Genomic DNA, 26,645 nt, shown 5'->3' with positions numbered 1-26,645 from the left:
ACCCATCCAGGTCCCAGCACTACACAGGACCCCAGGGCATTGCTGGTGTGGCCCTGAAGAAACCCAATACTGTTGTGGCCTAGGTCTGAGCAGCATCGAATCCCCTTTTTGGGGGGAGGAGGAGGGAGAAACACAAATATAGCTCTGCATTCAGGAATCACTCCTAGCAGGCTCGGGGGAATGCCAGGTACTGAACACGAGCCACCAGTGGGCAAGGCAGACAACCTACCTTGTTATAATAAAGCTCTAGCCCCATGAATATCACATTCTTGAGCCTTTTCATTGAACCAATGGCCAGAATGGCTGAGAATCAAAGTGGGGCCCCATGCTTAAGCTCCACTTGAGAATCCTACCCCCCAAAACAAAATCACACAAGGTCAAGGGTAAAAATGCTTTCGATTGCTGTGGAAATCAGTAGCCTATCATGCCATTCCCAATCACTCAATCCTTATCTATTCTACTTTCAGGGTGTAATTCTGACACAAGCGGTGTCTCTCTTGTCTCTTCCCCACATTTACTTGCTACCTTCTCATTACCGTTTGGCATTGCTTCCTCCAGAAGTATCTTCCCAGGGTAGGGGCAACCCCACCCCTGCATTCTAGTATGTAGAATCACCATTCATATGTGAGCCCCTCACCCAAGAATGAGGCCTGACAGTGGCTTCTCCTGCCTCATTTGCTTCCACATTTGTCATACCCACCTACTCTGTTAACCAGCACACAGCTGATAGGCAAGAACTATCTGCTGTAACAAGGGTGAATGACCCATGAATTAGTCACTTGAAGTTGACCCAGGGAATATCATCTTAGGACAACTTCTCAGAGAAGTGAGATCTACAAAGGAAGACTAAACACTAAGGATCATGACTTGGGAACTATTGATATGAAGTAAGAGGAGAAAAACGTGTCCATCAGGATAAGCATACTGAAAGCATGCTGTCATGGATGCTTCTTTTTTGTTTGTGTTTTGTTTTTTGGGACCACATCCAGCAGCACTCACGGGTTACTCCTGGCTCTGTCCTTAGAAATTGCTCCTGGCAGGCTCGGAGGACCATATGGGACGCCAGGAATCAAACCATCATCTGTCCTGAGTTGGCTGCATGCAAGACAAACACCCTACCGCTGTGCTATCTCTCCAATCCATGTCATGAATGTTTCAAGAAATTCAAGAGTTTCAAGAAATGCTGGGCAACATGTAATGAATGAGATGGCACAGTTTACAAACAATGTACACTTCATTCAATCTAGGAGAAAATGTGCAGCACACATGCTTGATCATGTAGATGTCAGAATGTTGAGACTATGTCTTTCAGAGAGATTGAAGGTTGCTTGAGCAGGAAGCACTCACTTTAGACATGAACTTCCATAGATGTGGTAGGAAGAAAGAGGAAACAGAAACTGGCCAAAACTCACTACTGGGCAAGGACATTCAACCTAGCTTTGAAGCTTACAGATAAAAAAAAGTTTATCCTAAGTGTACCCTTCCCTCAGAAGTGAAACCTTGTGGCAAGATGATGGGTGAGTGCCTCAGGGGATTTTGCACCCATTTTGAGGCCCAATGAATTGTAGCCCACTCCTTTCCTCCCTCTTCTTACCCTATCAATGCCTTTTCTTGTGACCAAGCCTGCTTTGAAGACATGAGTTCATCCATCATCTTCTAGCCTGTCAGTTGACTGACAATAAAACTCTGTCTTGTCCTACTTTACTTAAAAAAAAAAAAAAAAAAAAAAGCAGTCCTTCTTGGGTGGCAAAACTGATATTACTGGGAGTGAGAGAGGCACACTGATTAGTGCTCAAGGGACCAGATGGGGATAGAACCCAGTGAAGAGGCTATAGTTAATAGTAGCAAATTCAGCTCAAAGGCTAAGGATAATAATAGCAGTAATAGCAATACATGGTGCAGATGCGCCTACAGAAAAGACATGCTGGCCTAGCAGCAGGGCAGGAAGCTGCAATATGGCTGAGCTTCTCACCATTCAAAGGATGGTGTTATTCTAACACCTTTTCCCAGCCAAGCAACCCTCACCTACACACTACACTATCTCTGAGAAGACCTTTGTTGTGCAGGACAAATGGCTGAGTTTCATTTGATTGCAATCAGATTAGAAAGATGACAACAGGGGCCAAAGAGATAGCATGAAGGTAGGGCATTTGCCTTGCATGCAGAAGGACCAGAAGGATGGTGGTTCTAATCCCGGCATCCCATATGGTCTCCCGAGCCTGCCTGGAGCGATTTCTGAGCGTAGATCCAGGAGGAACCCCTGAGCACTGCCGGGTGGGACCCCCCCCACCCCCCCCCCCAAAAAAAAAAAAAAAAAAAAAGGAAAGAAAGATGACAACAGATTTAAAATGGTTCCTCGCCTGTGAGAGTTCATCTGTGGAACATTCTGAAAAAGGCAAAACTACCAGGTCACACATCAATTAATCACCAACTGTTATAACCTGGAGACAGGGAAGAGCACAGCAGTACACCAAGGAATTACTATGGGAGGAAGGCACTGTGCTCCACTCACTGTGGTGGTGACTGCATGAGTGTATGAGTGAATGCTTTCATTAAAACCTGGAACCCATGTGTGAAAAGAGCATATTTTATTTTCTGAACACTATAATTAAAAACTGGGGTGGGGGTGGCAATAGTAAACCTCTGCTTGCTTCTTAGCAAATAGTTGAGAAAAGGTGAAACCAACAACTCTCAAAGTAATTCTCTCATAAATCTCTGGCAAAACAGTGATTACTTTGGGGGTGAGAACTTACCTCATGTTTGCCCATGCACCATTTCTGAGTTAGAAAAGTACAAGGGGGACACTTCTCCTCACTGTGACAAGAATGATAGACTGCAAAAAGACAAAGATAAAATAGAAATGTTTAAAGCAAGTCACAATTTACAATACATATTATAAAAGCAAAAAAATACATATATTTTTGTGGTACCAGGGATTGAACCCTGAACCTCACACAAGCAAGGCAAGTGCTCTACTTCTGAGCTATACTCCCAACCCCATGATAAACTTTTAAATTCAATGGGGAGTGCTCTAGTAACAAAAAAAGCAGAGATGAAGGCAGCCTTGGTGATGTGGTCATATGTTCTGTGTACTCCAGTCATTCTTTAAGTCCCACCTTCCACAGCGACTGCTCGCTGTCAGGCAGGTACCCAATGCAAAACATCTAATATACTTTAGTGGACTGCTGGTTTCAAGTCCTTCCTGCCAGGAAGAAGCAGGTCATCCAAGCTCTCCTCCCATAGCAAAAGCTAACTTGCCAGGTTATACCCCGCTCCATGTTTTGTTTCTATTTTGATTGTGGGGTACACGGAGCAGCACTCAGAGGCTATTCCTGGCTCTGTGTTCAGGTGTGACCCCTGGTGGTGCTCAGGGATCAAATAAGGTGCCAAAGATTTAGGGACAGTGGATATGGAAAGCAAGCACCATAATCCTTGCACTCTCTCTGGATGCTCCCTCTGCTCTCATCCATTCCTCAATGTCTTAGCTAGGAGACAGATAAGTTGGTGACATGTTATCTGGCCTACCTCTGTGTAACAGTTAGTTGTACTTAAATACCATCCTCTTCCTCTTAGGGAGAACCTCAGCGCAATTATTTTTCCTTTCCTCTGAATCTCCCTTTGGATATATAATGAACAATAAAAAAGTTTCTAGGGCCCGGAGAGATAGCACAGTGGCATTTGCCTCGAAAGCAGCCGATCCAGGACCAAAGGTGGTTGGTTCGAATCCCGGTGTCCCATATGGTCCCCCATGCCTGCCAGGAGCTATTTCTGAGCAGACAGCCAGGAGTAACTCCTGAGCACCGCCGGGTGTGGCCCAAAAACCAAAAAAAAAAAAAAAAAAAAAAAAAAAGTAAATATCAAACAAAAGCAAGTTGAGTTCTCTCAGTCATAAGACATTAACCAGCAAAATCTGGGTGTCATCTCAAATATCCCTATAAGTGAGTGGAAAGGAGGGACAGAGTGAGCTCTGGTTGGGCCAGTGTCCTGGTATGGACACTGTAGTAGAGGCCTGCAAACATTTGGGAGATCATTTTAGGGTCCCCAGGAAGGGGAAGGGCCTTTTCAATTTATGAGGAACCTGCTCAATTTTACTTTACTCTGTTTACTTTAAAATTTGTTGTTTATATTAGTGTAAAGTACACAGCCAGACTTACTGCAGGCCTGGTGACTATAGCAGCTCATCAGAGAAAAAAATGAAAATGTATACAGCAAAGTTATGGACCATCTCTATAACAACAAAACATGATATTCCACTAAAAATATGCACATAGCTGTGGTAGTTACAACCCTGTTTCAAACCCACAGTAATATGATCCCCTGAGCACCGCCAGGACTCATTCTTGAACACAAAGCCAGAAATAGCCCCTAAACATCACCAGGTGAGACTCCAAAACAAAAATCTACACTGTAGAAAAATATTCAAGTAGAGATGATAATTAAAGTCAAATGAGGCGGGGGGAGAAGCTAATTTAGATGAGTAAATTTAGGGCAGGGGATGTAGTTCAGTAGTAGAGGACCTGCTGGCTGGTATGAAGTCTTAAGTTTGATTGCTTACTACAAACACATAAAGTAAAATAAAATAAATTCAATAGAATTCCATTTTCATCTTAGAAAGGGGAAAAAAGATGCAAATGTCTATTTTTGCCCATGGAAAAAGGCACTGAAAAAATTCACAACAAGGAGTAATTCCTGTAGGATGTAATTGATTTAAAGTCAATCTTTTGCTTCATCTCTATTTTCTTTCTTTTTATGTAAGTACTTATTGCTTCTATAACAACAAAAAACCTTATTCTTTTTAATTTGTGAAAAAGATGCTCAACATTGAAACCGGCATCGACAGTAAAGGCCACAGAGAAAGAAGAGAAGTTCCTAAGAGACAGGCTAAGCAGGCCTGTCTGGCCCTTTCTGGCCCTTTGGGGAGTGTCTAGTCCAGAGAGTGAAGCAATGGGACCACTGGGATTCCCAATGCGGTCATGCCGTGCTCCCACTTTCATGAAGCAGCCCCTGGGCCCAGGACCTCAGGACACTGAAGCCCAGCAGCCTCCACACTGGGGTGAGCAGTGGAAAGGCGGGGAGACAGGAGATGGGACCCACCTGGATGGTCACATTCATGAACTCGGGCGCAGGTCTGGGTACATTCTGGGGGCCTGGTGCCACAGGGAACTGGCGGGTAGATCACTGACGCACCACAGTGGCAGGTTAATTCATCAAAACCTGATGGAGCGGTGCGGGAAAACAAAAACCCTGCATGAGTCTGGGACATTCAGTGCATTTTTTGGCTTATATTTCTAATGGAGAATTTGGGAGGGAGGGTGCTTTTTGGTTAAGAAGATATTTATTTCATTAAAGTTGAGCTGGTGACAAAGGTGCAGATATGCAATATTTTTGTGGCATTATGTGACAAATTCTAAGTCACTGAGTTATCCAAGATATTCTTAGAGATTTTTTTTTTTGAGAGAACAAGAGAGTTCTGCTCAAGTTATTTATTTACTTATTTTTGGTGTGTGTATGATGTATGTTTTAGGGACCGGAGAGATAGCATAGAGGTAGGGCATTTGCCTTGCATACAGAAGGACGGTGGTTCAAATTTTGGTATCCCATCTGGTCCCCCGAGCCTGCAAGGAGCAATTTCTTAGCGTAGAGTCAGGAGTGACCCCTGAACACTGCTGGGTGTGAAGCCCCAACCAAAAAAAAAAAAAAAAAAAAAGAATGTACGTTTTATAGTTCCAAGGATGGAACCCATGGCCTCATATAAGTAAGGCAAGTGCTCTGCTGCCAAGATACATCCTCACCCCTAAGATATAGCCCTTTTTTGGGGTGGTATTTGGGTCACACTCATCAATGTCAGGAATAGTTACCTCTGGCTCTGCACTCAAGAATTATTTCTGACAGTGCTCAGAGGACCATATGGGATGCCAGGGATGGGACCCAGGCTAGCCACATTCAAGGCGAGTATACTATACAATGTACTATCCTTCCAGATCCTCTATTTATTTAGTTTTGGAGCTATATTCAGTGGTGCTGAGGATTGAATCTGGGTTGGCCACATGCAAGGCAAGTGCACCTACCCTGTACTCTCTCCAGTCCATTTTGAAAATTTCGAATTATTTATTTGAAAATTTTTGGGAGACCACATCTAGCAATGCTCAGGATCTATTCCTGGCTGAGCCAGGTGAATCACTCCTGGCAGGGACTATATTTAGGGCTGGAGCGATAGTATAGTGGGCAGGATGTTTGTCTTGCATGCAGCTGACCTGGGTTTAATCATCAGCATCCCATATGGTTCCCCCTAGAGTTGCCAGAAGTAATTTCTGAATGCAGAGCAAGAAGTAAACCCAGAGCACCACTGGGAGTAGCCCCACAAAAAAATCAAACTCAAAACAAACAAAATAAAAGGACTTTATATGATGTTGGGAATTGAAGTGTCCAATTCACTATATTATATCTCCAGCCTGACACAGCTGTTTTAAAAACTCTGAACTACAATGTTTAAATAAAGTAAAAAGAAAAAAAAAATGACTTCTCTGATTAAGAAAAAGAAAAGAGATTAAGAAAGCCTCAGATGGGGCCAGAACGAATAGTGCAGTGGTAGGGCGTTCGCCTTGCACGTGACTGACCCAGGACAGACTGTGGTTAGATCCCCTGGCATCCCATATGGTCCCCCAAGTCAGGAGTGATTTCTGAGCGAATAGCCAGGAGTACTCCCTGAGCATCATCGGGTGTGCTCCCTACCCCCAAGAAAGAAAGCCTCAGATACACATACAAAAATTGACATTGGAATAAAAAGCATCAGAACCATTGAGGCCATTTAAGAAAATTCTTACAGGTTTAAATCAATGTATATTATGTTAGAAATAAGGCATGCTTGCTTTTGAGGCAGCAAACCCAGGCTCAATCTCTGGCACCCCATATGGTTCCTTGAGTACTGCTAGGGGTGATCCCTGAAAGCAAACCAGGAAAAACCTCTGAGCATAAGTGGGGAAGGAAAGAAAGAAGGGAGGGAGGGAGAGAGGAAAAAAAAAAAAGGAAAGAAAAAGAAATGCCAGTAAGGCATTTGTCTTGCACACAGTCAACTCAGGTTTGATTCCTGGCATCCCATATAGGCCCCCCCAAGCACCACCAGGAATGATTTCTGAGCACAGAGCCAGGATTAACCTATGAGTATCACCAGGTGTGACCCAAAAACTAAAACTAAAACAACCACAAAAAGAGAAAGAAGGGGCCGGGTAGGTGGCGCTGGAGGTAAGGTGTCTGCCTTGCAAGCGCTAGCCAAGGAAGGACCTCGGTTCGATCCCCCGGCGTCCCATATGGTCCCCCCAAGCCAGGGGCGATTTCTGAGCACATAGCCAGGAGTAACCCCTGAGCGTCAAACGGGTGTGGCCCAAAAACCGAAAAAAAAAAAAAAAAAAAAAGAGAAAGAAATGCCAAGGTGAAATGAAACATACAGATAAATCTGAGTTTTATGGACACAGTTCATATTCATATTAAATCAGAACAAGGGCTCACTTTGGATGAAGATGAATAACAATCTTTTATTAAGGGACTGTCTAACCCTTAGACTAGATGGGGATCCTGTCCTACAACTCTTGGTCTTATGAATGCTTCAAAAATCTGCACAACCAGGGGCCAGGGAGATAACACAGCAGTAGGGCATTTGCTTTACACATGGCCGACCTGGGACAGATCCAGGTTTGATTCCTGGCAACCCATAGGGCTTGGAGACTACTAGGAGTGATTTCTGAGTGCAGAGACAGGAGAAAAGCCTCAGCACCACCGAGTGAGGCCCAAAAACCAAAACAAAAACCAAAAACAAAAAAATTTGCACAACCCATGAACAACTACTTTCCAAATGACACCAACATTATAATATAAAATAGTTAAAAAGATCCATTCAAAGTACAAGGAGACTTTGGATACCGCTCACTGATAGAGGACTTACCTTGCATGTGTGAGGCTTTGGGTTTGATTCTCAACACTCATACCATCCACACACATCCAAGAAAAACCAATCAATTTGAATATGATAGAAAAAATCAAGTCCTTTCGTAATGAGGCTGAGTTTGAACTGAAAAATCAGGAAGGGGTCTGGGAGACGGCTTCAGGGCACAGTCAGATTGTGTGCAGTGTGAACAGAAGGATGAGAGTTTAATCGACAGTGTATGATTTTAAGAAAATGATTTTAAGTTGTGGGATCTGGCAGCTGTGACATCTGTGATCTCTGGCTCAAAAGATGACTCTGGACAAGCTATAGCCAGGCATATAAACCTCAAATCTAGGAAGGTGAGATCCCGGCAAGCTTGAAAGCTGTACAACCACAAGAGATGTTATCCCCACAACTAAAGTGAGCCCTGGTGAGCACCAAGTACAAACACCCTAGTTAGGCAGTTATGTGACACTCCCTGTTCCCCCCACCATCACCTCCCCTAGTTCATCACAATAGTAAAAGGAAGGGAGGGGTAGAAAAAATTCAAACTAAAGAAGAAAAACAATAATTAGGGACAAAACAATAGAGTTGTGTATGTAAATATTTTAGGGAATTATTATATTACTGACCCTAACCTGATTGGTGATTGTGCCCTATCCTAGGGTGTGACCTGGCATTCTGCCCCTCCCCCCAGGGTAGTACCTGATTCTGCTTCCACCATTGGTTGGTATCTGATCCCACCATTGGGTGGTACCTGACTCTGGGGGATAAAAACAAGGGTCTGTGGAAGGCCGAGGCTTTTTTGCTGGAACTGAAGCTGGGTCTTTGGACTTCAGTTTTGTCCACCGAATAAAGCTAATATTTCCACAATCCTGACTGTCTGCTAGCTGTTTACCCGCCGTTTCATTGAATTTCTTCACTTTGACATTAGTGGGTGAACAATCCAATGCTTGGTGAATTCTGCTTCATAATGATAGGAAGAGCCGACATCGAAGGATTAAAAAGCGATGTCGCTTTGAACGCTTGGCCACCACAAGCCAGTTATCCCTGTGGTAACTTTTCTGACACCTCCTGTTTAAAACCCCAAAGGTCAGAAGGATCGTGAGGCCCCGCTTTCACGGTCTGTATTCGTACTGAAAATCAAGATCAAGCGAGCTTTTGCCCTTCTGCTCCACGGGAGGTTTCTGTCCTCCCTGAGCTCGCCTTAGGACACCTGCGTTACCGTTTGACAGGTGTACCGCCCCAGTCAAACTGCCCACCTGGCACTGTCCCCAGAGCGGGTCTCATCCAACCGGCGCGCAGCCAGGCGCTTGGCGCCAGAAGTGAGAGCCCAAAGACTCAGCCTCAGTTCCAGCAAAAAGCCCCTCGCCTTCCACAGACCCTTGTTTTTATCCCCCAGAATCAGGTACCACACAATGGTGGGATCAGATACCAACCAATGGTGGAAGCAGAATCAGGTACTACCCTGGGGGGGGGCAGAATGCCAGGTCACACCCTAGGGTAGGGCACAATCACCAATCAGGTTAGGGTCAGTAACATAATAATCCCCTAAAATATTTACATACACAACACAATAGTACATTGGGTAAAGTGCTGCCTTGCACACAACCAGCCAGGGTTCAATCCCTGCCACCATATAAGGTCCCCCAAGCACCACCAGGTGTAATCCCGAGGCACAGAGCCTGGAATAAACCCTGAATAATCCCTAGGCACGGAGCCCTGGAATAAGCCCTGTGTCCTTCACCCCACCTCACTACCCCCGCAAACAAAATAAAACAAAATAAAACACCACAACGACAAAAACAGGAAAAATAGGAAACCCTATTTTTTTGTATGTTTTCTTCTCTTTTTCTGCTGTTCTGATGACTGGGGTTTCGTTCATACACATCTTATGAAGGTGCTTACTGAGGCTGCGTTTTAGTTTGGTGTTTGTACAGGCAAATGTATAGTTTTGGAACTACAAGAAAGGTACTGTACCTGTGAGCTATCCTTTTTTTTTTTTTTTTTTTTTTTTTTTGGTTTTTGGGTCACACCCAGCAATGCTCAGGGGTTATTTCTGGCTCTACGTTCAGAAATCACCCCCGGCAGGCTCGGGGGACCATATGGGATGCCGGGATTTGAACCAGCAACCTTCCGCATGTAAGGCAAACACCTTACCACTGTGCTATCTCTCCGGCCCCTGAGCTATCCTAAAATTTTTGAGAAAGTTTAAAAAATATTTTTGCAGGGCTAGAGAGATAGCGTAATGGTAGGGCATTTGCCCTGCTTGTGGCCAACCCAGACAAACCTGGGTTCAATTCCTGGTATCCCATATGGTCCCCCAAGCCTGCCAGGAACGACTTCTGAGTGCAGAGCCAGAAGTAACCCTGAGTGCTGCTGTCGGGTATGGCCCAAAAACAAAAACAAAAACAAAATGGGCCAGTGCGATAGCACAGTGGTAGGGTATTTTCCTTGCAAGTGGCAGACCTGGGACAGACCTGGATTTGATTCCCTGCATCCCACATGGTCCCCCAAGCCTGCCAGGAGCAATTTCTGAGTGCAGAACCAGGAGTAACCCCTGAATGCCACCAGGCATGGCCAAAAAAAACCCCTAAATAAATAAGTAAATTTAAAAAAAGACTGTTCCTTCTTTCAACAGTTACTCAATATGGCTGGATTTTTATCACATTCATCAACTATATGGCAAGAGATTGAGAGAGAGGCAGGCATTTGCTCTTCTCACTAAACATTTTGAAAATAGTTTTTGGTAATCTGAGTACCACCAGGAATTGAGCCAAAGTTAGGATTACATTGGTACAAAGTTAGAATTAAACCTTACTCTGGTTTCTCTTCAGATTGTATAAATCTTTCACCTTTTACTAAAGATTTCCGTGGAAAGGAATAAAACTGAGTTAGGATTATGCCTTTTGCATAGCTGGATATGGCCCACACCACCAAAATGAAACAAGTTATCAAAAATTATTATGTGTTTATATAATGGCTATATTTCTTATTAAAAAAACAGTTTGGGGGCCGGAGCAATGGTCCAGTGGTAAGGCGTTTGCCTTGCATGCGCCTGATTCAGGAAAACCTCTGTTCGATCCTTGGCATCCCATATGGTCCCCCAAGCCAGGAGCGATTTCTGAGCACATAGCTGGGAATAAGTCCTGTTGTTGGAGCCAGAGCAATAAGACAGTGGTGTGTGTGTGTGTGTGTGTGTGTGTGTGTGTGTGTGTGTGTGTGTGTGTGTGTGTGTGTGTGAGATATGTAATTTTTTTTTTTTTTTTGGTTTTTGGGCCACACCCGGTAACGCTCAGGGGTTACTCCTGGCTATGCGCTCAGAAGTTGCTCCTGGCTTGGGGCACCATATGGGACGCCGGGGGATCGAACCTCGGTCCGTCCAAGGCTAGCGCAGGCAAGGCAGGCACCTTACCTCTAGCGCCACCGCCCGGCCCGATATGTAATATTTTTGCAATGCATGTGTGTGTGTGTATGTGTGTGTGTGTGTGCGAGATATGTAATTTTTTTTGCATGTGGCAAACCCTGGTTTGATCCCTGGCATCCCATATGTCCCCCAAACCTGCCAAGAGTGATCCCTAAAAACAAAAGCAGTCATAAGCCCTGAGCACTGCTAGTTGTGGCCTCAAACCAATCAATCAACCAACCAAGCCAAAAAAATAAATAAATAAGTAACCCACCAGATCTATTGATGTCTTATTTTAATGCCTAACAAAGAAACTGCTATTGCTATAGCTAACATAATACTCTTTGAGGTGGGGTTTTCTTGTTTGTTTGTTGGGGGGGACGACACACTCTTGGCTCTGTACTCAGATATTATTCCTGACGAGCCCAGAGGGCTATATTGAAAACGGGGTATCAAACTTGTGTCAGCTGTGTGCAAGGCAAATGCCCTAGACACTGTGTTATTGCTTTGGCCCTTCTCTGGGGTTCTTGATGTTTGATCTGGAAGGATGTCAGGATTGAGCTATCAAAGGGAGTACCGTGGCTTCTAGTCCTTTGACAAAACCTCTACAAATTTCATCCTGTTGGAACCTTCACTATGTTTCTTGAAAGCTTTTTTTTTTTTTTTGGTTTTTCAGGCCACACCCGTTTGATGCTCAGGGGTTACTCCTGGCTACGCTCAGAAATTGCCCCTGGCTTGGGTGGACCATATGGGACACTGGGAGATGGAACCGTGGTCCTCTCCTTGGCTAGCGCTTGCAAGGCAGACACATTACCTCTAGCGCCACCTCGCCGGCCCCGAAAGCTGCTTTCTTTAAGCTTGCTGAGATGAAACAAAATAAGAAGGGATATACAGGGGTCAGAGAGATAGCACAGTGGTAGGGCATTTGCCTTGCACACAGCCAACCCAGGATGGAAGGTGGTTCGATTCCCGGCATCCCATATGGTCCCCAAGCCTGCCAGGGTGATTTCTGAGTGTAGAGTCAAGAATAACTCCTGAGTGCTGCTGGGTGTGACCCCCAAACAAAAAACAACAACAAAAAAGAAGGGATATACAAATGTTTACAGAAACTATGATTCCATAAAGATTTCAAGGAGACAAGGAAAGCTTATACCTCTGAACGTATTATGACAAAAATGATTTCTTTGGGGGCTGGAGCAATACATTAGCCTTGCCGATCCAGGATGGATCTTGGTTTGATCCCCAACCTCACATATGGTCTCCCGAGCCAGAAGCAATTTCTGAGCGCATAGCTAGGAGTAACTCCTGAGCAACACTGGGTGTGGGCCCCCCCCACCCAAATGATTGCTTTAGGTTGGTTTCCACTGAGGTTAGTCACTGACTTAATAACACTGACTACACAATAAATGTAAATATCTGGTCTAAGGGATATTTTCTCTTGATTAAGAATAATAATAAATAATTATAATAAATGAGCTAAGACCAAAAAGTTTGCAAGTTTCTGCTTAAATATAAAGAAAGTGGCCAAGAACAGAATCTTTGTCAATCATATTTAAGGGGGAAGTACTTAAATTCGTTTATGTACCAACCCCCATTATCAGATCATTGCATATATGTCAAGTTTTGTATGTTCAAGTGATGACAATACTGTGCTTGAAATAACTTTAAAAACAAATACAACCTCATCATGGGGCTTGAGTGATAGTGCAGTGGGTAGAACATTTGCCTTGCATGTGGCCAACCCGGGTTTAGTCCCTGGCAACCCATATGGTCCCTCAAGGACTCCAGTAGTTAATTACTGAGCACAATTACTCAGTAGTAATTACTGAGCTCAGGTGTAATCCCTGAGCACTGGTGGTAAGGCCAAAATCCAAATAGACAAAAAATCTCTTCTTAAACTGAAAAGCAGCGTAAAGTGGCATAGTTTGATGCCCCCCAGATGTAATGGGAGGCATGGTTCCCCCAAAGCATTACCTGCTCAATTCAGAGGTTCAGTAAACCATACCAATCTAAGCAAATCAATCTCTCAAAACATATCGCGTCTGAAATGATAAAAAGCTCTTTATCAGATATACCTCACACATGACAAAATGCTGCACAGTGACTATATTATACAGTGTAGACACTCACTGGCTTGCCAACAGGTCTGGCAGTTCCCACGGTGACAAGGCTCTTCGCATCTATGAAGGCCACAGCGGAGTTTCCTCCCGCAAATCAAAGGACACTTGTGCTCCTTATCCTAGGAAGAGAGGTTTGTATCAGTTTTCTATTTCCATATATACCAAGCTTGATTTAAACAACAAAATAAAATCTCTTCCTATTCATGGATGAAATGAGGCCTGAGTTAGTGTTAAAATATTCCTGGAGGGGCCAGAGTCATACTGTAAGTAGGGTGCTCACCTTGCAAGCAGGCAACCTGGATTTGATTCCTAGTATCTCATACAGACCACAGCACGTACAATTGAGTACTCAATTCTTTTTCTTTTTCCTTTTTTTGGGGGCCACACCTGGCAGCACTCAGGTGTTACTTCCGGCTCTGTGCTCAGAAATCACTCCTGGCAGGCTAGGGGGACCATATGGAATGCCAGGAATTGAACCCGGGTCTGCCCCATGTCAGCTGTGTGCAAGGCAAGTGGCCTGCCTGCTGCTGTGCTATCACTCTGGCTCTGAATACAGAGCCAGGAATAATACCTGTGCATTATCAGGTGTGCCACCCTGCCCAATTCCAGAGATACAATACAACGCATAGGATGCTTGCCATGCAGGTGGACGATTCAGGTTCAACCCAAATGATCCCAAACGATTCCCTGAACCCCAATAGGATTAACTGAACACAGAGCCAGTGTTGAACACCCTGGGTATTGTCCAATAACAATAGCAACAACAAAAAATGAGAAAAGGTTAGTCCAGATCTTATATAGGTCTGAAAAGTTCAATAATAAGATAAAGTCTTCATTTCTGTCAATTAAAATCTTGACACACTGCACGATGTCATTGAGTCACCATGTTGGGGCCAGAGCGATATTGCAGCAGTAGGGCATTTGCCTTTCATGCAGCTGATCCAGAATGGACGTCAGTTTGATACCCAGCATCCCATATGGTCCCACAAGCAGGTGTGATTTCTGCGCACATAACCAGGAGTAACCCCTGAGTGTCACTGGATGTGCCCCCCCCCCAAAAAAAAAGAATCACCATGTTGAGGTCAGAGTGGTAGCACAGTGGCAGGGCGTTTGCCTTGCATGCGGCTGACCCAGGATGGACCCGGGTTTGATTCCCAGCATCCCCTATAGTACCCCGAGCCAGGAGCAATTTCTGAGCGCAGAGCTGGGAGTAACTCTTGATACCATTGGACGGAGCCCAAAAACCAAAAAAAAAAAAAGAGTCATCATGGAAGTTGGATCTTCCAAATAGCACATGTGTGTGTGTGGGTGTGTGGGTGGGTGGGGGGTTAATGGACCCACTCACAGCAATTCTTGGCCTAAACAGTTAAATGCTAGGGCCTGGGTGTATGTGTGGTACTAAGGATAAAACCAAGGGCTTCACACATACAATGCAACAGCTCTACCACTGAGTAGAGTTTCTATACCTCCAGTGTTCAAGATAACATTTCACAAATAACAGTGGTAGAGCACATGCCCTGCATGGTAGAGACCTTGTGTTTGATCTCTGCCACTGCCTGGCACCCAAAAAACCTCCAAGAGTGACCCTACGGAATACTGTTTTCACTTGAGCACCTCTGGGAGTGGCCATTAATCTTCCTTCTCTCTCTAGTACTCTGTCTCTCCCTCCAACACGCACACATCCTCCTCTCCCAGTCACCCATACATACTCATATCCATAGCCCTCTCCCAGTCACACACACCTCTCCACAGCCCCCGTTACAAACACACACCCTCTGTCATATATATATACCCCTCCACTAACACACACAATCTCTCTCTCTTCTCTCTCTCTCTCTCTCTCCCCCCCCCCTTCCCCCTCCTAGTCTGCACACACACTCTCCTGAAGTCTCAGGTCTGTCTCCTTTTCTTTCCTTATTGCCAGCTGACACCTCTATCAGGCCAGCCCTTAGAGACCTGCCCAATGATTTAATAATCCGGGCAGCCCTCCAGATAGTGGCTTTTGCCAACCCAGCCCTGGATGAATACATTCTGACACCAACACTTACCACACAGCAGATCTCGTTACATTTATGCCGTCCACACAACCGCTTCTTGTTACAGCGCTTGTCACACATAAATGTAGCATCTGCCATGGCCAATTAAAAAGAAAAAAAAAAGGGCAAAGACTATGAATATTTGTATAAAAAATACTGGAGTAACTATAGGTTGAAGAAATAAAAATATAATGTAAGCAGTGATGATAAAAATACACACTATGGGGGCTGGCCTCAGTTTCCCCTTCCCTACCCAGCCAGGGAGGAGCCCCCTTATCCCCTTCCCCAGCTGCTCAGCGCCTGCCCCTCCTTCCCCGCCTGCTGCCCTCCCTCTGTCCAGATGAAATAAAGTCTCCCACGCACACTCAAAAAAAAAAAATATACACTAAAGTTTTACTTTTTACTTATCACACTAAAAAAAATAGAAAATTTGAAACACTGACAATTATATGGCATGGATTAGGGTGTGGAGAAAAAAAGTCCTCTTATATTTAGTGGATGGGAGTATAAACTTCAGGTAGAAATTCCAATTTAAACGATCCTTCCAGGGGCCAGAGAGATAGCACAGCGGTAGGGCGTTTGCCTTCCACGCAGCTGATCCAGGACAGACATGGTTCAAATCCCGGCATCCCATATGGTCCCTTAAGCCTTCCAGGAGCGACTTCTAAGTGCAGTGCCAGGAGTAACTCCTGAGTACTGCTGGGTGTGACCCCCAAAACCAAAAAAAATAAAAATTATAAATCTTTTCAATACATACACTTTCAAAGATGTACAGGGTGCCTAAGGCACAAAGAATAAAGCAAAAGCATAAATGACCTGTTGTAATTAAAAGCTTTTGTGCATCACAGCACACCATCAAAAAAGTAAAGGAACAATCACGTAAAGGAAAAAATTACGTAAATTTGATTTCTCAGTAGGGCCCAGGACCAATACATAAAGAGCTCCTAAAATTCAACAACAAAGGAAAAGTGTCTGGGGAGAGAGCTCACAGGGACTGTATGCAGTCATAAAGTTCTATACTAGGCACTGCAGGGATCCTTAAGCACCACCAGGTGGCCCTTGTGAACCTATGACTGCTGGTCCTGATCAGCATGAACTGAGAGCACTGCTGGGAGTGGCCCCGTGGTTCCTTGAGCAGGTCACAAGAGACCTCCTTCCCCTTCCCCCCTCTCAAAGAAAGAGAAACAATCAAATTCTAAAAATGGGCAATAGGAGGTAGGGCACTTTCATGTGCCTGACCCCTGGCCCACCCATTTAATCCCTGGCATTACAAGGACACCCGAGCACTTCAGTGAGCAACTCCTGAGCACCACTAAAGGAATAGCCCCTACTTGCTGGCTATGACCTCCCTTCTTCTGCCCCCCCCCCCAAAAATGCACAAACGAAAAACAAACAAAAAATGGCAAAGGGCTTAGATAAAACTTGCACACTAGGGGCCGGAGAGATAGCATGGAGGTAAGGCATTTACCTTTCATGCAGAAGGTCATCGGTTCGAATCCCGGCGTCCCATATGGTCCCCCCGTGCATGCCAGGAGCAATTTCTGAGCACAGAGCCAGGAAAAACCCCTGAGCATTGCCGGGTGTGACCCAAAAACTACAAAAAAAAAAAAAAAAAAAAAAAAAAAACTTGCACACTAGCCATTAGGGAAACAAACACTACAATATCACTTCTTACCTACTTTTATAGATTTAAATTGCAAAAAAGAAAAAAAATGATGAAAAAGATACAGAACTATACAATCTACTGATACTGGATCAGGAGAGTGGAATTAGAAGAGAAGAATAGGAGCTGGAGTGATAACACAGCGGTAAGGTATTTGCCTTGCATGCTGCCTACCGGGGACAGACCCGGGTTCAATCCCTGGCATCCCATATGGTCCCCAAGGCTGCCAGGAGCAATTTCTGAGCCCAAAGACAGGAGTAACCCGAGTGCCGCCACCGGGGGTAGCCCAAAACACCCTCCCCAAAGAAGAGAACAGACTAAAGCTACTCTTTTACTTTCTACTATTTTTTTTATGGTAAAATTATATTAATGTTGCAGGCAGGGACATGGCTCAGTGGTAGAGTATGTACCTAACACGTGAGTCCCTGGGAGGGAGTAGTAGTAATGCTGTAATTTTTCAAATTATTATTTGAATTATAATTTTTTTTCTGTGCCTCATTGAACTTGAGGCATATATATAAGCAAACAAGCATTCTATCACTGAGCACTATCCTGAGCCCTCAAATGATGCTTTATTTACTTTTAATTGGGGACTAGAGAGCTACTCCCAGAGGTACTTCCAGAGTGTGGAGAGGGAACATGCAACCAGGGATAAAGCCCAGGGAGTCGAAGCCACATCTCTGGCCCCTCAGATTAAGTCTTTAATAATAAAAAATTTGGCTGTGGTTTGGAAACAGATACTTCTGGTTACTTCTCAAACAGCCACTTCACTCCTACTTCAGGCCCTCACTGTGTTCACTAACTGGGCACCTAGGTGCTCGTTGGTTGGAGGTGAAGCTGCCTAGTGTACCTCCCCGATATCATCCCCCTGCGACTGAAGTCTTTGGGCAGGAATATGTGTTGCAAAGTAGGAGAGACTGTCAGTACTGTCTTACCCTTCGCTTCACAAGGAAAAGAAGGCTTAGAATCTCCCTTTGGGAGCCGGAGCAACACAGGTACTTGCCTTCTATGCACATAACCTGGGTTCAATTCTAGGCATCCCATATGGTCTCCCAAGCACTGCCAGGGGTAACCCCTGAGCACTGCTGGGTGTGACCCAAAAACAACAAGAAAAAAAGAGTCTTCCTTTGTTTCCTTTAGCTGCTGCTGGACCAAGAGTGCATGTGTGGAAGCTGCTGTAGTGAACCCATGAGGGGAAACCAGTAACATTCCTGTGAAGTTCTTGGAACCACATGTAGAATTATCCAATCTTGTTCTTGTTCTGCCTCCAAAATCCCATTTATGCAAGGAGTGAAACCCCTTCTGTTGCTGAGCGAGTTGTTCCTTTGGTTTTCCAAAAACTGGAATCATTAGCATCCTAAGCAAAACAACTCTCTTCTTGACCAAACCAGAGTTTTTACTCTATAAACATTGTCTATCACTTTTCCAAACAAGTTTTAAGGGGGACTAAACTAAAAATTAGATGATTTTTAAACAAGGACAGAAAAGAAATAAAGTGAATTATTGGGATGAGTGACAAAGGAAGAAATAATATTCTAGGGTTCGAGGTTACAGCAGGCTGCTGGCTGCTTTAGGCTCAGGTATCTAACACCCAAATAAGCATTCAGAGGATCAACACCAGGATAATTATGTACAAAAGCTTCCTTCAGTAGGTGTATTTTGCTTTCACTTACCCCACCAATAATTTATTATGAAAAATTTTAAGCATTAAGCAGGAAACATGAGTATACTTCTACTAGGTTTCCTAGCACAAGTAGCTAGCATTCAATTTATTATTCCTTTTCATTCTTCTAGAGTAAAAGCTGCATGACATGAAATACATAAATCTTAAGGTATCTTTGCTAAATTTTGACAAGTAACCAAAGCTCCTATTCAAGAAATACAACATTCACAGTAGGAAGTTCCTTATAACCCATTCCCAGTCATACCTTCACTTTTGAGACTGGTACATGGAAGCTCCTATGAAAAATGAAAAAGAAAAAGAAGCAGTCACTACTCCTGGAATATGTTAAGTACAATCACAAAATGTCACATGTCTATTCCAAACATCCTCTATTGCTTTGTTGGTTACTTATTCATTGACCTGGGTTAGCAGAGGCCCTATATTAATACGTTTTGCTCACAACAGGTCAGTGGCATACCAACTTTTTGTGAAAAATCCAATGATAACAATTTTTATGGTGTGGCTTCCAAACCAGCAGATTAAAGTTATAAATTCTGAACGTGGAGAGAGGCAGCTAAAGGCATATGCAAAGCAAAGAGAAATAACAGCTTGACAATAGTAAGTAGAAACAGAAAAAAAAAATCACACACAAAAAGTAGTTGTTTGGGCCCGGAGAGATAGCACAGCTGCAGAGATAGCACAGCTGCGTTTGCCTTGCAAACAGCCGATCCAGGACCAAAGGTGGTTGGTTCGAATCCCGGTGTCCCATATGGTCCCCCGTGCCTGCCAGGAGCTATTTCTGAGCAGACAGCCAGGAGTAACCCCTGAGCACCGCTGGGTGTGGCCCAAAAACCAAAAAAAAAAAAAAAAAAAAAAAAAAAAAGATGTTTATATAATAATACAACAATCAGTTGCCACTTCAGAATGAATAAGCAATTTTCTTTGCATTCTCAGGAGCCCTCAGAACAACACTGTTTTCAAGGCAGAGTGTTAGGTAGAAGTTCTCTGAGATTCAGTTTTATTATGGAGTCTCAAACACGTGTAGGCGGCAGATGGCCCTAAGGGTCTATCACGTGCAGTTTTGCAGAAACCAGATCCTGAATGATACTATGTATGACCTGAGCGAGTAAAGCAAGCTAGTCATTTGCAGGAGAGCAGCTGCTCAGCATCTACATCTGAACCTGGCTTTGCTGTCATATCAAGCTGTAATGTATCCAGACATTATAGCATAGGGAATAAGAACAGTTTTTAAGTAAAAATCACTTTGAAGTAAAAGAGCAGAAACCAATCTTGATAATAAAAGTGAAATGATCTTTTTTTTTTTTTTAAAAAATCGAGACTTCATGGTTAAAAACACGCTTTAGATAAATTTATGAGTTACCATATTTTCCAGCATATAAGACGACTTTTGAAACAAAAAAGTCAACCAAAAATCGGGGGTCGTCTTATACGCCAAGTATATCCCGACTAAACGAAAATTGTCTGAATATTGCCACAAAACAAATTTTCCAACACGATCCTGCACCAATCACTGCAAGGCTGCTTGGACCGCCTCTCTAACTCAGCCAATCCAAGCGGGCTTTTTATGCATGCAAATTAGACAATGTTCTGGACCCGAGATTGGCCAGAGTCAGAGAGGAAGTCTATTACACTATAACCTTTGAACCTTTGCTTGTTGTGATTGGCTCACTGTGGTACATACAGTTGTAGTACAGGAACGTTCTGTCCGATACAGCGAATATAGGCCTAAACCTATGTTTTAACTGCAAAATTAAGGGGTCGTCTTATACGCCGGAAAATATGGTAGCTAAGTTTGAAGATGTTAAAAAAATAAAATATTTATGTAACTAAATATTAATTATAGGGGCCGGGTAGGTGGCGCTGGAGGTAAGGTGTCTGCCTTGCAAGCGCTAGCCAAGGAAGGACCGTGGTTCGATCCCCCGGCGTCCCATATGGTCCCCCCCAAGCCAGGGGCGATTTCTGAGCACATAGCCAGGAGTAACCCCTGAGCGTCAACCGGGTGTGGCCCAAAAATTAAAAAAAAAAAAAAAAAAAATTGGGGCCGGGCGGTGGCGCTGGAGGTAAGGTGCCTGCCTTACCTGCGCTAGCCTAGGAGACGGACCGCGGTTCGATCCCCCGGCGTCCCATATGGTCCCCCAAGCCAGGAGCGACTTCTGAGCGCATAGCCAGGAGTAACCCCTGAGCGTTACCGGGTGTGGCCCAAAAAACCAAAAAAAAAAAAAAAAAAAAAAAAAAAAAAAAAAAATTAATTATATTAATAATAAACATTAAAAGAAGGGCCCGGAGAGATAGCACAGTGGCGTTTGCCTTGCAAGCAGCCGATCCAGGACCTAAGGTGGTTGGTTCGAATCCCGGTGTCCCATATGGTCCCCCGTGCCTGCCAGGAGCTATTTCTGAGCAGACAGCCAGGAGTAACCCCTGAGCACTGCCGGGTGTGGCCCAAAAACCAAAAAAAAAAAAAAAAAAAAAAAAAAAAAGAATAAAGAAATATTTAGGGAACCTAAATACTAGGCAGAAACCTAACAGTAAAGATATAAAGCAAGAGTGAATCCAGAAATTGAGGAAGTTCTCTTCAGTTGGTATAGACATAGGATTGTAGCAAATGAAGGTTGCAGTGGTATCTACAATTGCAGGGAAAGACAAGTTCCCATAAAGCCCTAAGAATAAAAATTAATTACCAATAAAACTTAAATTCAGTTGTTCTTTGTTAAGAGTAAGATATAGCTGGGGCTGGAAAAACAGTACAGTGGGTGAGGCACTTGTATTGTGTGTAATTACCCTTGGCATCCCATATGGTCCCCTGAGGCTATCAAGGAGTGATTCCTGAACACAGAGCCAGGAATGTCTGGAGTACCGATGGGTGCGGCCTAAAAGCCCCCCAAACAAAAAGAGTAAGATACAGTATACAGTTCTCCAAGATTTCCACCAAAGTGATAAAAAGAAAACCACCTTTTGGGGCAAAGTGATAGCACAGTCGGTAGGGCTTTTGCCTTGCATGCAGCCCAGCATCCCAGGTGGTCCTCCAAGCACCACCAGAAATGACCCAAGTCCTGAGTATAGATCCAAGAGTAACCTCTGAACATGGTAGGGTGTGCCCCCAAAAAACAAAACAAAAAAACCCAAAAACAAACAAACAAACAAACAAAACCATCTTTTGGTCTGAGTGATAGTGCAGTGAGTAGGTAAGGCACTTGGGAGTAACCCAGGTTCAATCTCTTGTATGTTATATAGTCCCTTATCCCCCAAACATTGTCAGGAATGATTCCTGAATACAGAGCTAGGAATAACACCTGAACATTGCCAGGTGTGCCCCCCAGCTTAACTACACAGTAAAAAGAAAACCACCTTTTTTTTTTTTGTGCGGGGGAGGGGGGGACCCACACTGGGCCATGCTCATGGGTTACTCCTGCCTCTATGCTCAGAAATCACTCATGGCAGGCTCGGGGAACAAGTGGGATGCTGAAAATCGAATGAGGTCCGTCCCGTTGCTGCGTTCAAGGCAAACGTCCTACTGCTGTGCTATCACTCCAGTCCCAGAAAACCACCTTTTAAAGAAATGATTTACTTAGGTAGAAAAGCCTATTCCATGAAAAATCTAGCTAAATGATGATTATCAGAATACAAAGGTATTTTTAATTTTATCAACAGGTTCAACAGAATTCATATTGACTGTAAGCTTCTCTTGCAAAAACAGGATAAAACTTCTATTTGTAGGGGCCGGAGAGATAGCATGGAGTAGGGTGTTTGCCTTGCATGCAGAAGGATGGTGGTTCGAATCCCGGCATCCCATATGGTCCCGAGCCTGCCAGGAGCAGTTTCTGAGTCTAGAGCCAGGAGTGGCCCCTGAGCCATGTAACCCCCCCAAAAAAAACAAACAAAAAACCTTTCTATTTGTAAAACACAGGAAAGAACAAAAATGAAAGAAAAACAAACAGAAATAAAGGACTTTTATTAGCAAAAATACCTCTATCTTCCACTACTGTCCTATGTATTCTACGGACTCTCAGGAAAAACAAAAAACAAAACACAGCCTTTATACATCTTCCTTTTATTCTGATGTTCCACTATTAAGCTAGTTCCCAATTTAAGAACTATAGCCTTAGAATCATCTGCAAGCTGGCTGCTACTCAGATTTTGGATTGTATTAAACAGTTGGGAAAAGTGTTTAGGGACTAGTCTCTGAAATAACCAGAGTGGTTTAGAGAGAAGAATGGATCAGTATTCTGTAAGTTCTGTAAGTTGAATTACCCAAATCTTTCAAAGAAAGGATTCTTGCCTCTTCTAAATGAACAGAAATGAGTACTAACTGAAAATGGCAAGAGATTCCTTTGACTTTCTATTATCATCATTATTTTTATTTATGTGCTGTCAGGGATCACACATATCAGTCACAGAATTTGACAGAAGTGACATCGCATAGATGAATTCCCACTTTCCATAATCATTCATGTAAAAGGTTGGGTACCAACAACCCCCTGGCATCAAGATTTACCTTTGTTCTGAAAGAGCATCTGCAGGAAATAACTGATGTGCGAGAACATGGTCCACAGTCTCCTTCATGGCAGAGCTTTTCACAGGTATGAATGAAATCTTAGAAAAAAATGGAAAGAGCTGGGGATGAACACTGTAACTATGCATCTTTTTTTTTTTTTTTTTTTTGTGGTTTTTGGGTCACACCCGGGATTCAAACCGATGACTTTCTGCATGAAAGGCAAACGCCTTACCTCCATGCTATCTCTCCGGCCCCAAAATATGCATCTTTTTTTTTTTTTTTTTTTGGTTTTTGGGCCACACCCGTTTGATGCTCAGGGGTTACTCCTGGCTATATGCTCAGAAATCGCCCCTGGCATGGGGGGACCATATGGGACGCTGGGGGATCGAACCTCGGTCCTTCCTTAGCTAGCGCTTGCAAGGCAGACACCTTACCTCCAGCGCCACCTACCCGGCCCCACAAACTATGCATCTTTAAACTACCAAATTTATTAGTCTTGCTGGTCTTCCATCCCTACTCCATATGACTTCCAGAATCAGGGTGAGGGAAGAATGGTAAATGCCTTTTCCCTGTATCTAAAGGCAGATCCTTTCTGCAAGGGTAGGGTCCAGTACTAGCCACTGAAATATTACTTTGTCAAAGATCAGATTTGATCTTTGGATCCAGATTAGACTTGGATGTCCTTAAAAATGTAGCCATAAGGGGCCGGAGAGATGGCATGAAGGTAAGGCGTTTACCTTTCATGCAGAAGGTCATCGGTTTGAATCCCGGCGTCCCATATGGTCCCCCGTGCCTGCCAGGAGCAGTTTCGGAGCACAGAGCCAGGAAAAACCCCTGAGCACTGCCGAGTGTGACCCAAAAACCACAAAAAAAAAAAAAAAGTAGCCATAAGGGTTGGAGCATTAGCACAGTGAATAGGGTGTTTGTGGGGCCCAAGCAGCTGACTCACAAAGGACCTGGATTCAATCCCCAGCGTTCCATATAGTCCCCGGACCGAGGATTGATTTCTGAGCACAGAGCCAGGAGTAACCCCTGAGCGACGCTGGGTGTGACCCAAACCTCCCCTCCCCCCACAAAAAAAAGGCAAAAAAAAAAAAAAAAAAAAAGAGAGAGAAGGAGGTAAGTTTTTGCCTGAAATTTCCCCCCTCTTTTCATACCTTATAATTTTTCATCTAAAACCACTTTTTTCTTGGTTAATACATTACTTGTGACCACTCTGGATTCTGCCTCATCCTTCCAGCTTTTTGTTGTTTTAGCTTTAGTAATGTCTCAAGCATCAACCTGTGTTTATTTGTGGGTGGTACTTCTTGGGAGTGTGTAGTCCCCCTGGGATTTAGCAGGGCTCTATCTCAGTCTCCATTAAACTGTTTGCTTCATTAGGCACTGCAAAGCCCCAAAGGCTTTCCTAATTGCTGGGTAGATAGTTCTATTGTTTTCAATAATGCCCCAGGGCATAAATTGCACAAGCAGACCAATGAAATGTGAGCAGCAAGATAACATGATAGCAAGATTCAGTCTGATCCCAGGAGGGTCCAATAGGTTATCTCCTTCCATGTTTGGTTGTCTTCAGTAAATTTAGCAGGTCTACAGTTAGCTAGTAGCTGTTTATTACCATATTTTCCGGCCTATAAGACGACTGGGCGTAAGATGACCCCCTAATTTTGCAGTTAAAATATAGGTTTAGGCCTATATTCGCTGTATCAGACAGAACGTTCCTGTGCTACATCTGTATGTACCACAGTGAGCCAATCACAACAAGCAAAGGTTCAAGGGTTATACTGTAATAGACTTCCTCTCTGACTGGCCAATCTGAGCAGGCTTTTGACAGTGTAGATTCGGGTCCAGAACATTGGCGTGCTAATCTCAACCACTACATGAACCAAACAACACCCCATCCTCGGACCCTAGCACTGAACCACCAACATAGTTAGCTGGGTTTTGCCAGAAGTGGCTCCAGATCTCCTGAGTACTGTTTGAGAGTCCCCAAGAAAGAGATTTGGAAACTCTGCGGCCTGATTTTTTTTTGTTTGTTTGTTTCGTTTAGCAACATATTGAAACACTTTTCGAGATATACTCGGCGTATAAGACGACCCTAATTTTTGGTTGACTTTTTTTGTTTCAAAAGACATCTTATATGCCGGAAAATATGGTAAGAAGAGCTACAGTTTTCTTTCTTTTCTTTCTTTTTTTGGTTTTTGGGCCACACCCAGCGGTGCTCAGGGGTTACTCCTGGCTGTCTGCTCAGAAATAGCTCCTGGCAGGCACGGGGGACCATATGGGACACCAGGATTCGAACCAACCACCTTAGATCCTGGATCGGCTGCTTACAAGGCAAACACCGCTGTGCTATCTCTCCGGGCCCGAGCTACAGTTTTCTAAAAGGCTCTTAGATCTGAACTTTCTCAAACGGTACTAAAGTCAACTCCTTCGGGATGTAATCTAGAGCTCTCTTCTTTTTTCTTCCCTTCCCCTGTTGCAGTGCCAGGGATTGAGTCCAGGTCTCATGCATAGAAAGCAGGTATTTTACAATCAAGACCCAAGAGCTCTCTTTTCACGGGCTGGCTGTATCTCCCACAGGAAAAAGTCTCAGTCACTACTTTGGGTACAGTTGGGTGATGTAGTTCTCATTTCCTATCTGGGGTGGGGGTGCGGGGATCACACACGGCAGTGCTCAGGGATTACTCCTGGCTCTACACTCAGAAATCGCTCCAGGCAGGCTCGGGGGACCATATGGGGTGCCGGGATTCGAACCACCCTCCTTCTGCATGCAAGGCAAACACACTACCTCCATGCTATCTCTCTGGCCCCATTTCCTCTTTTTTCTCACCCTAACAAAATATCTTAGTCTAAGAGGAGAACTTCTGATCATAACATATGAAATTCTTCTTTTTTTTTTTTTTTTTTTTTGGTTTTTGGGCCACACCCTGTGACGCTCAGGGGTTACTCCTGGCTATGCGCTCAGAAGTTGCTCCTGGCTTCTTGGGGGACCATATGGGACACCGGGGGATCGAACCGCGGTCCGTCCTAGGCTAGCGCAGGCAAGGCAGGCACCTTACCTCCAGCGCCACCGCCCGGCCCCTACATATGAAATTCTTAAGTGATACATGCCTTTACATCCCTGATTTACAAGTTATTTGGCTGCCATCTTCAGGTATATCTGAAGATATATTTTCACAGTAGACAGAGAGAAGAAACAATTGACTAATTTTCCTAATGCAACTGGAACATGTAACAAAGCATCAGGAGAACATGATATTTTTGTCTCTATAGTTTTCAAGTCAGACTGGAAAAAAGAGGTAAGGTTGTTTCTACCAGTTTTGAGG

General features: G+C 44.0%; 1 protein-coding gene and 1 non-coding gene across 3 annotated transcripts in view; one reads left to right on the top strand and one right to left on the bottom strand.

The window, feature by feature from the left end:
- The window catches only part of NFX1 (nuclear transcription factor, X-box binding 1), a 78,352-nt gene that overhangs the window by 14,522 nt on the left and 37,185 nt on the right, over nucleotides 1-26,645 (bottom strand). Inside the window, exons 10-15 of one of the 2 annotated variants that reach the window (XM_049772970.1) lie at nucleotides 23,323-23,420; nucleotides 19,075-19,105; nucleotides 15,496-15,575; nucleotides 13,458-13,566; nucleotides 5,095-5,214; nucleotides 2,754-2,833 (exon numbers count right to left, since the gene is read on the bottom strand). In XM_049772970.1, coding sequence (XP_049628927.1) covers nucleotides 2,754-2,833; nucleotides 5,095-5,214; nucleotides 13,458-13,566; nucleotides 15,496-15,575; nucleotides 19,075-19,105; nucleotides 23,323-23,420 — 518 coding nt within the window. The remainder of the gene's footprint in view (nucleotides 1-2,753; nucleotides 2,834-5,094; nucleotides 5,215-13,457; nucleotides 13,567-15,495; nucleotides 15,576-19,074; nucleotides 19,106-23,322; nucleotides 23,421-26,645) is intronic. The other variant, XM_049772978.1, reaches the window with a different exon arrangement.
- LOC125995699 (U5 spliceosomal RNA) lies at nucleotides 10,739-10,852 on the top strand. The gene has a single exon (XR_007491156.1). It is a non-coding gene; the product is annotated as a U5 spliceosomal RNA (small nuclear RNA).

Source organism: Suncus etruscus, chromosome 1 (assembly GCF_024139225.1).
Source record: "Suncus etruscus isolate mSunEtr1 chromosome 1, mSunEtr1.pri.cur, whole genome shotgun sequence".
In the NCBI taxonomy this organism is placed as follows: domain Eukaryota; kingdom Metazoa; phylum Chordata; class Mammalia; order Eulipotyphla; family Soricidae; genus Suncus; species Suncus etruscus.
The sequence above is the reverse complement of the archived record's forward strand: the minus strand, read 5'-3'. Positions and strand labels throughout refer to the sequence as shown.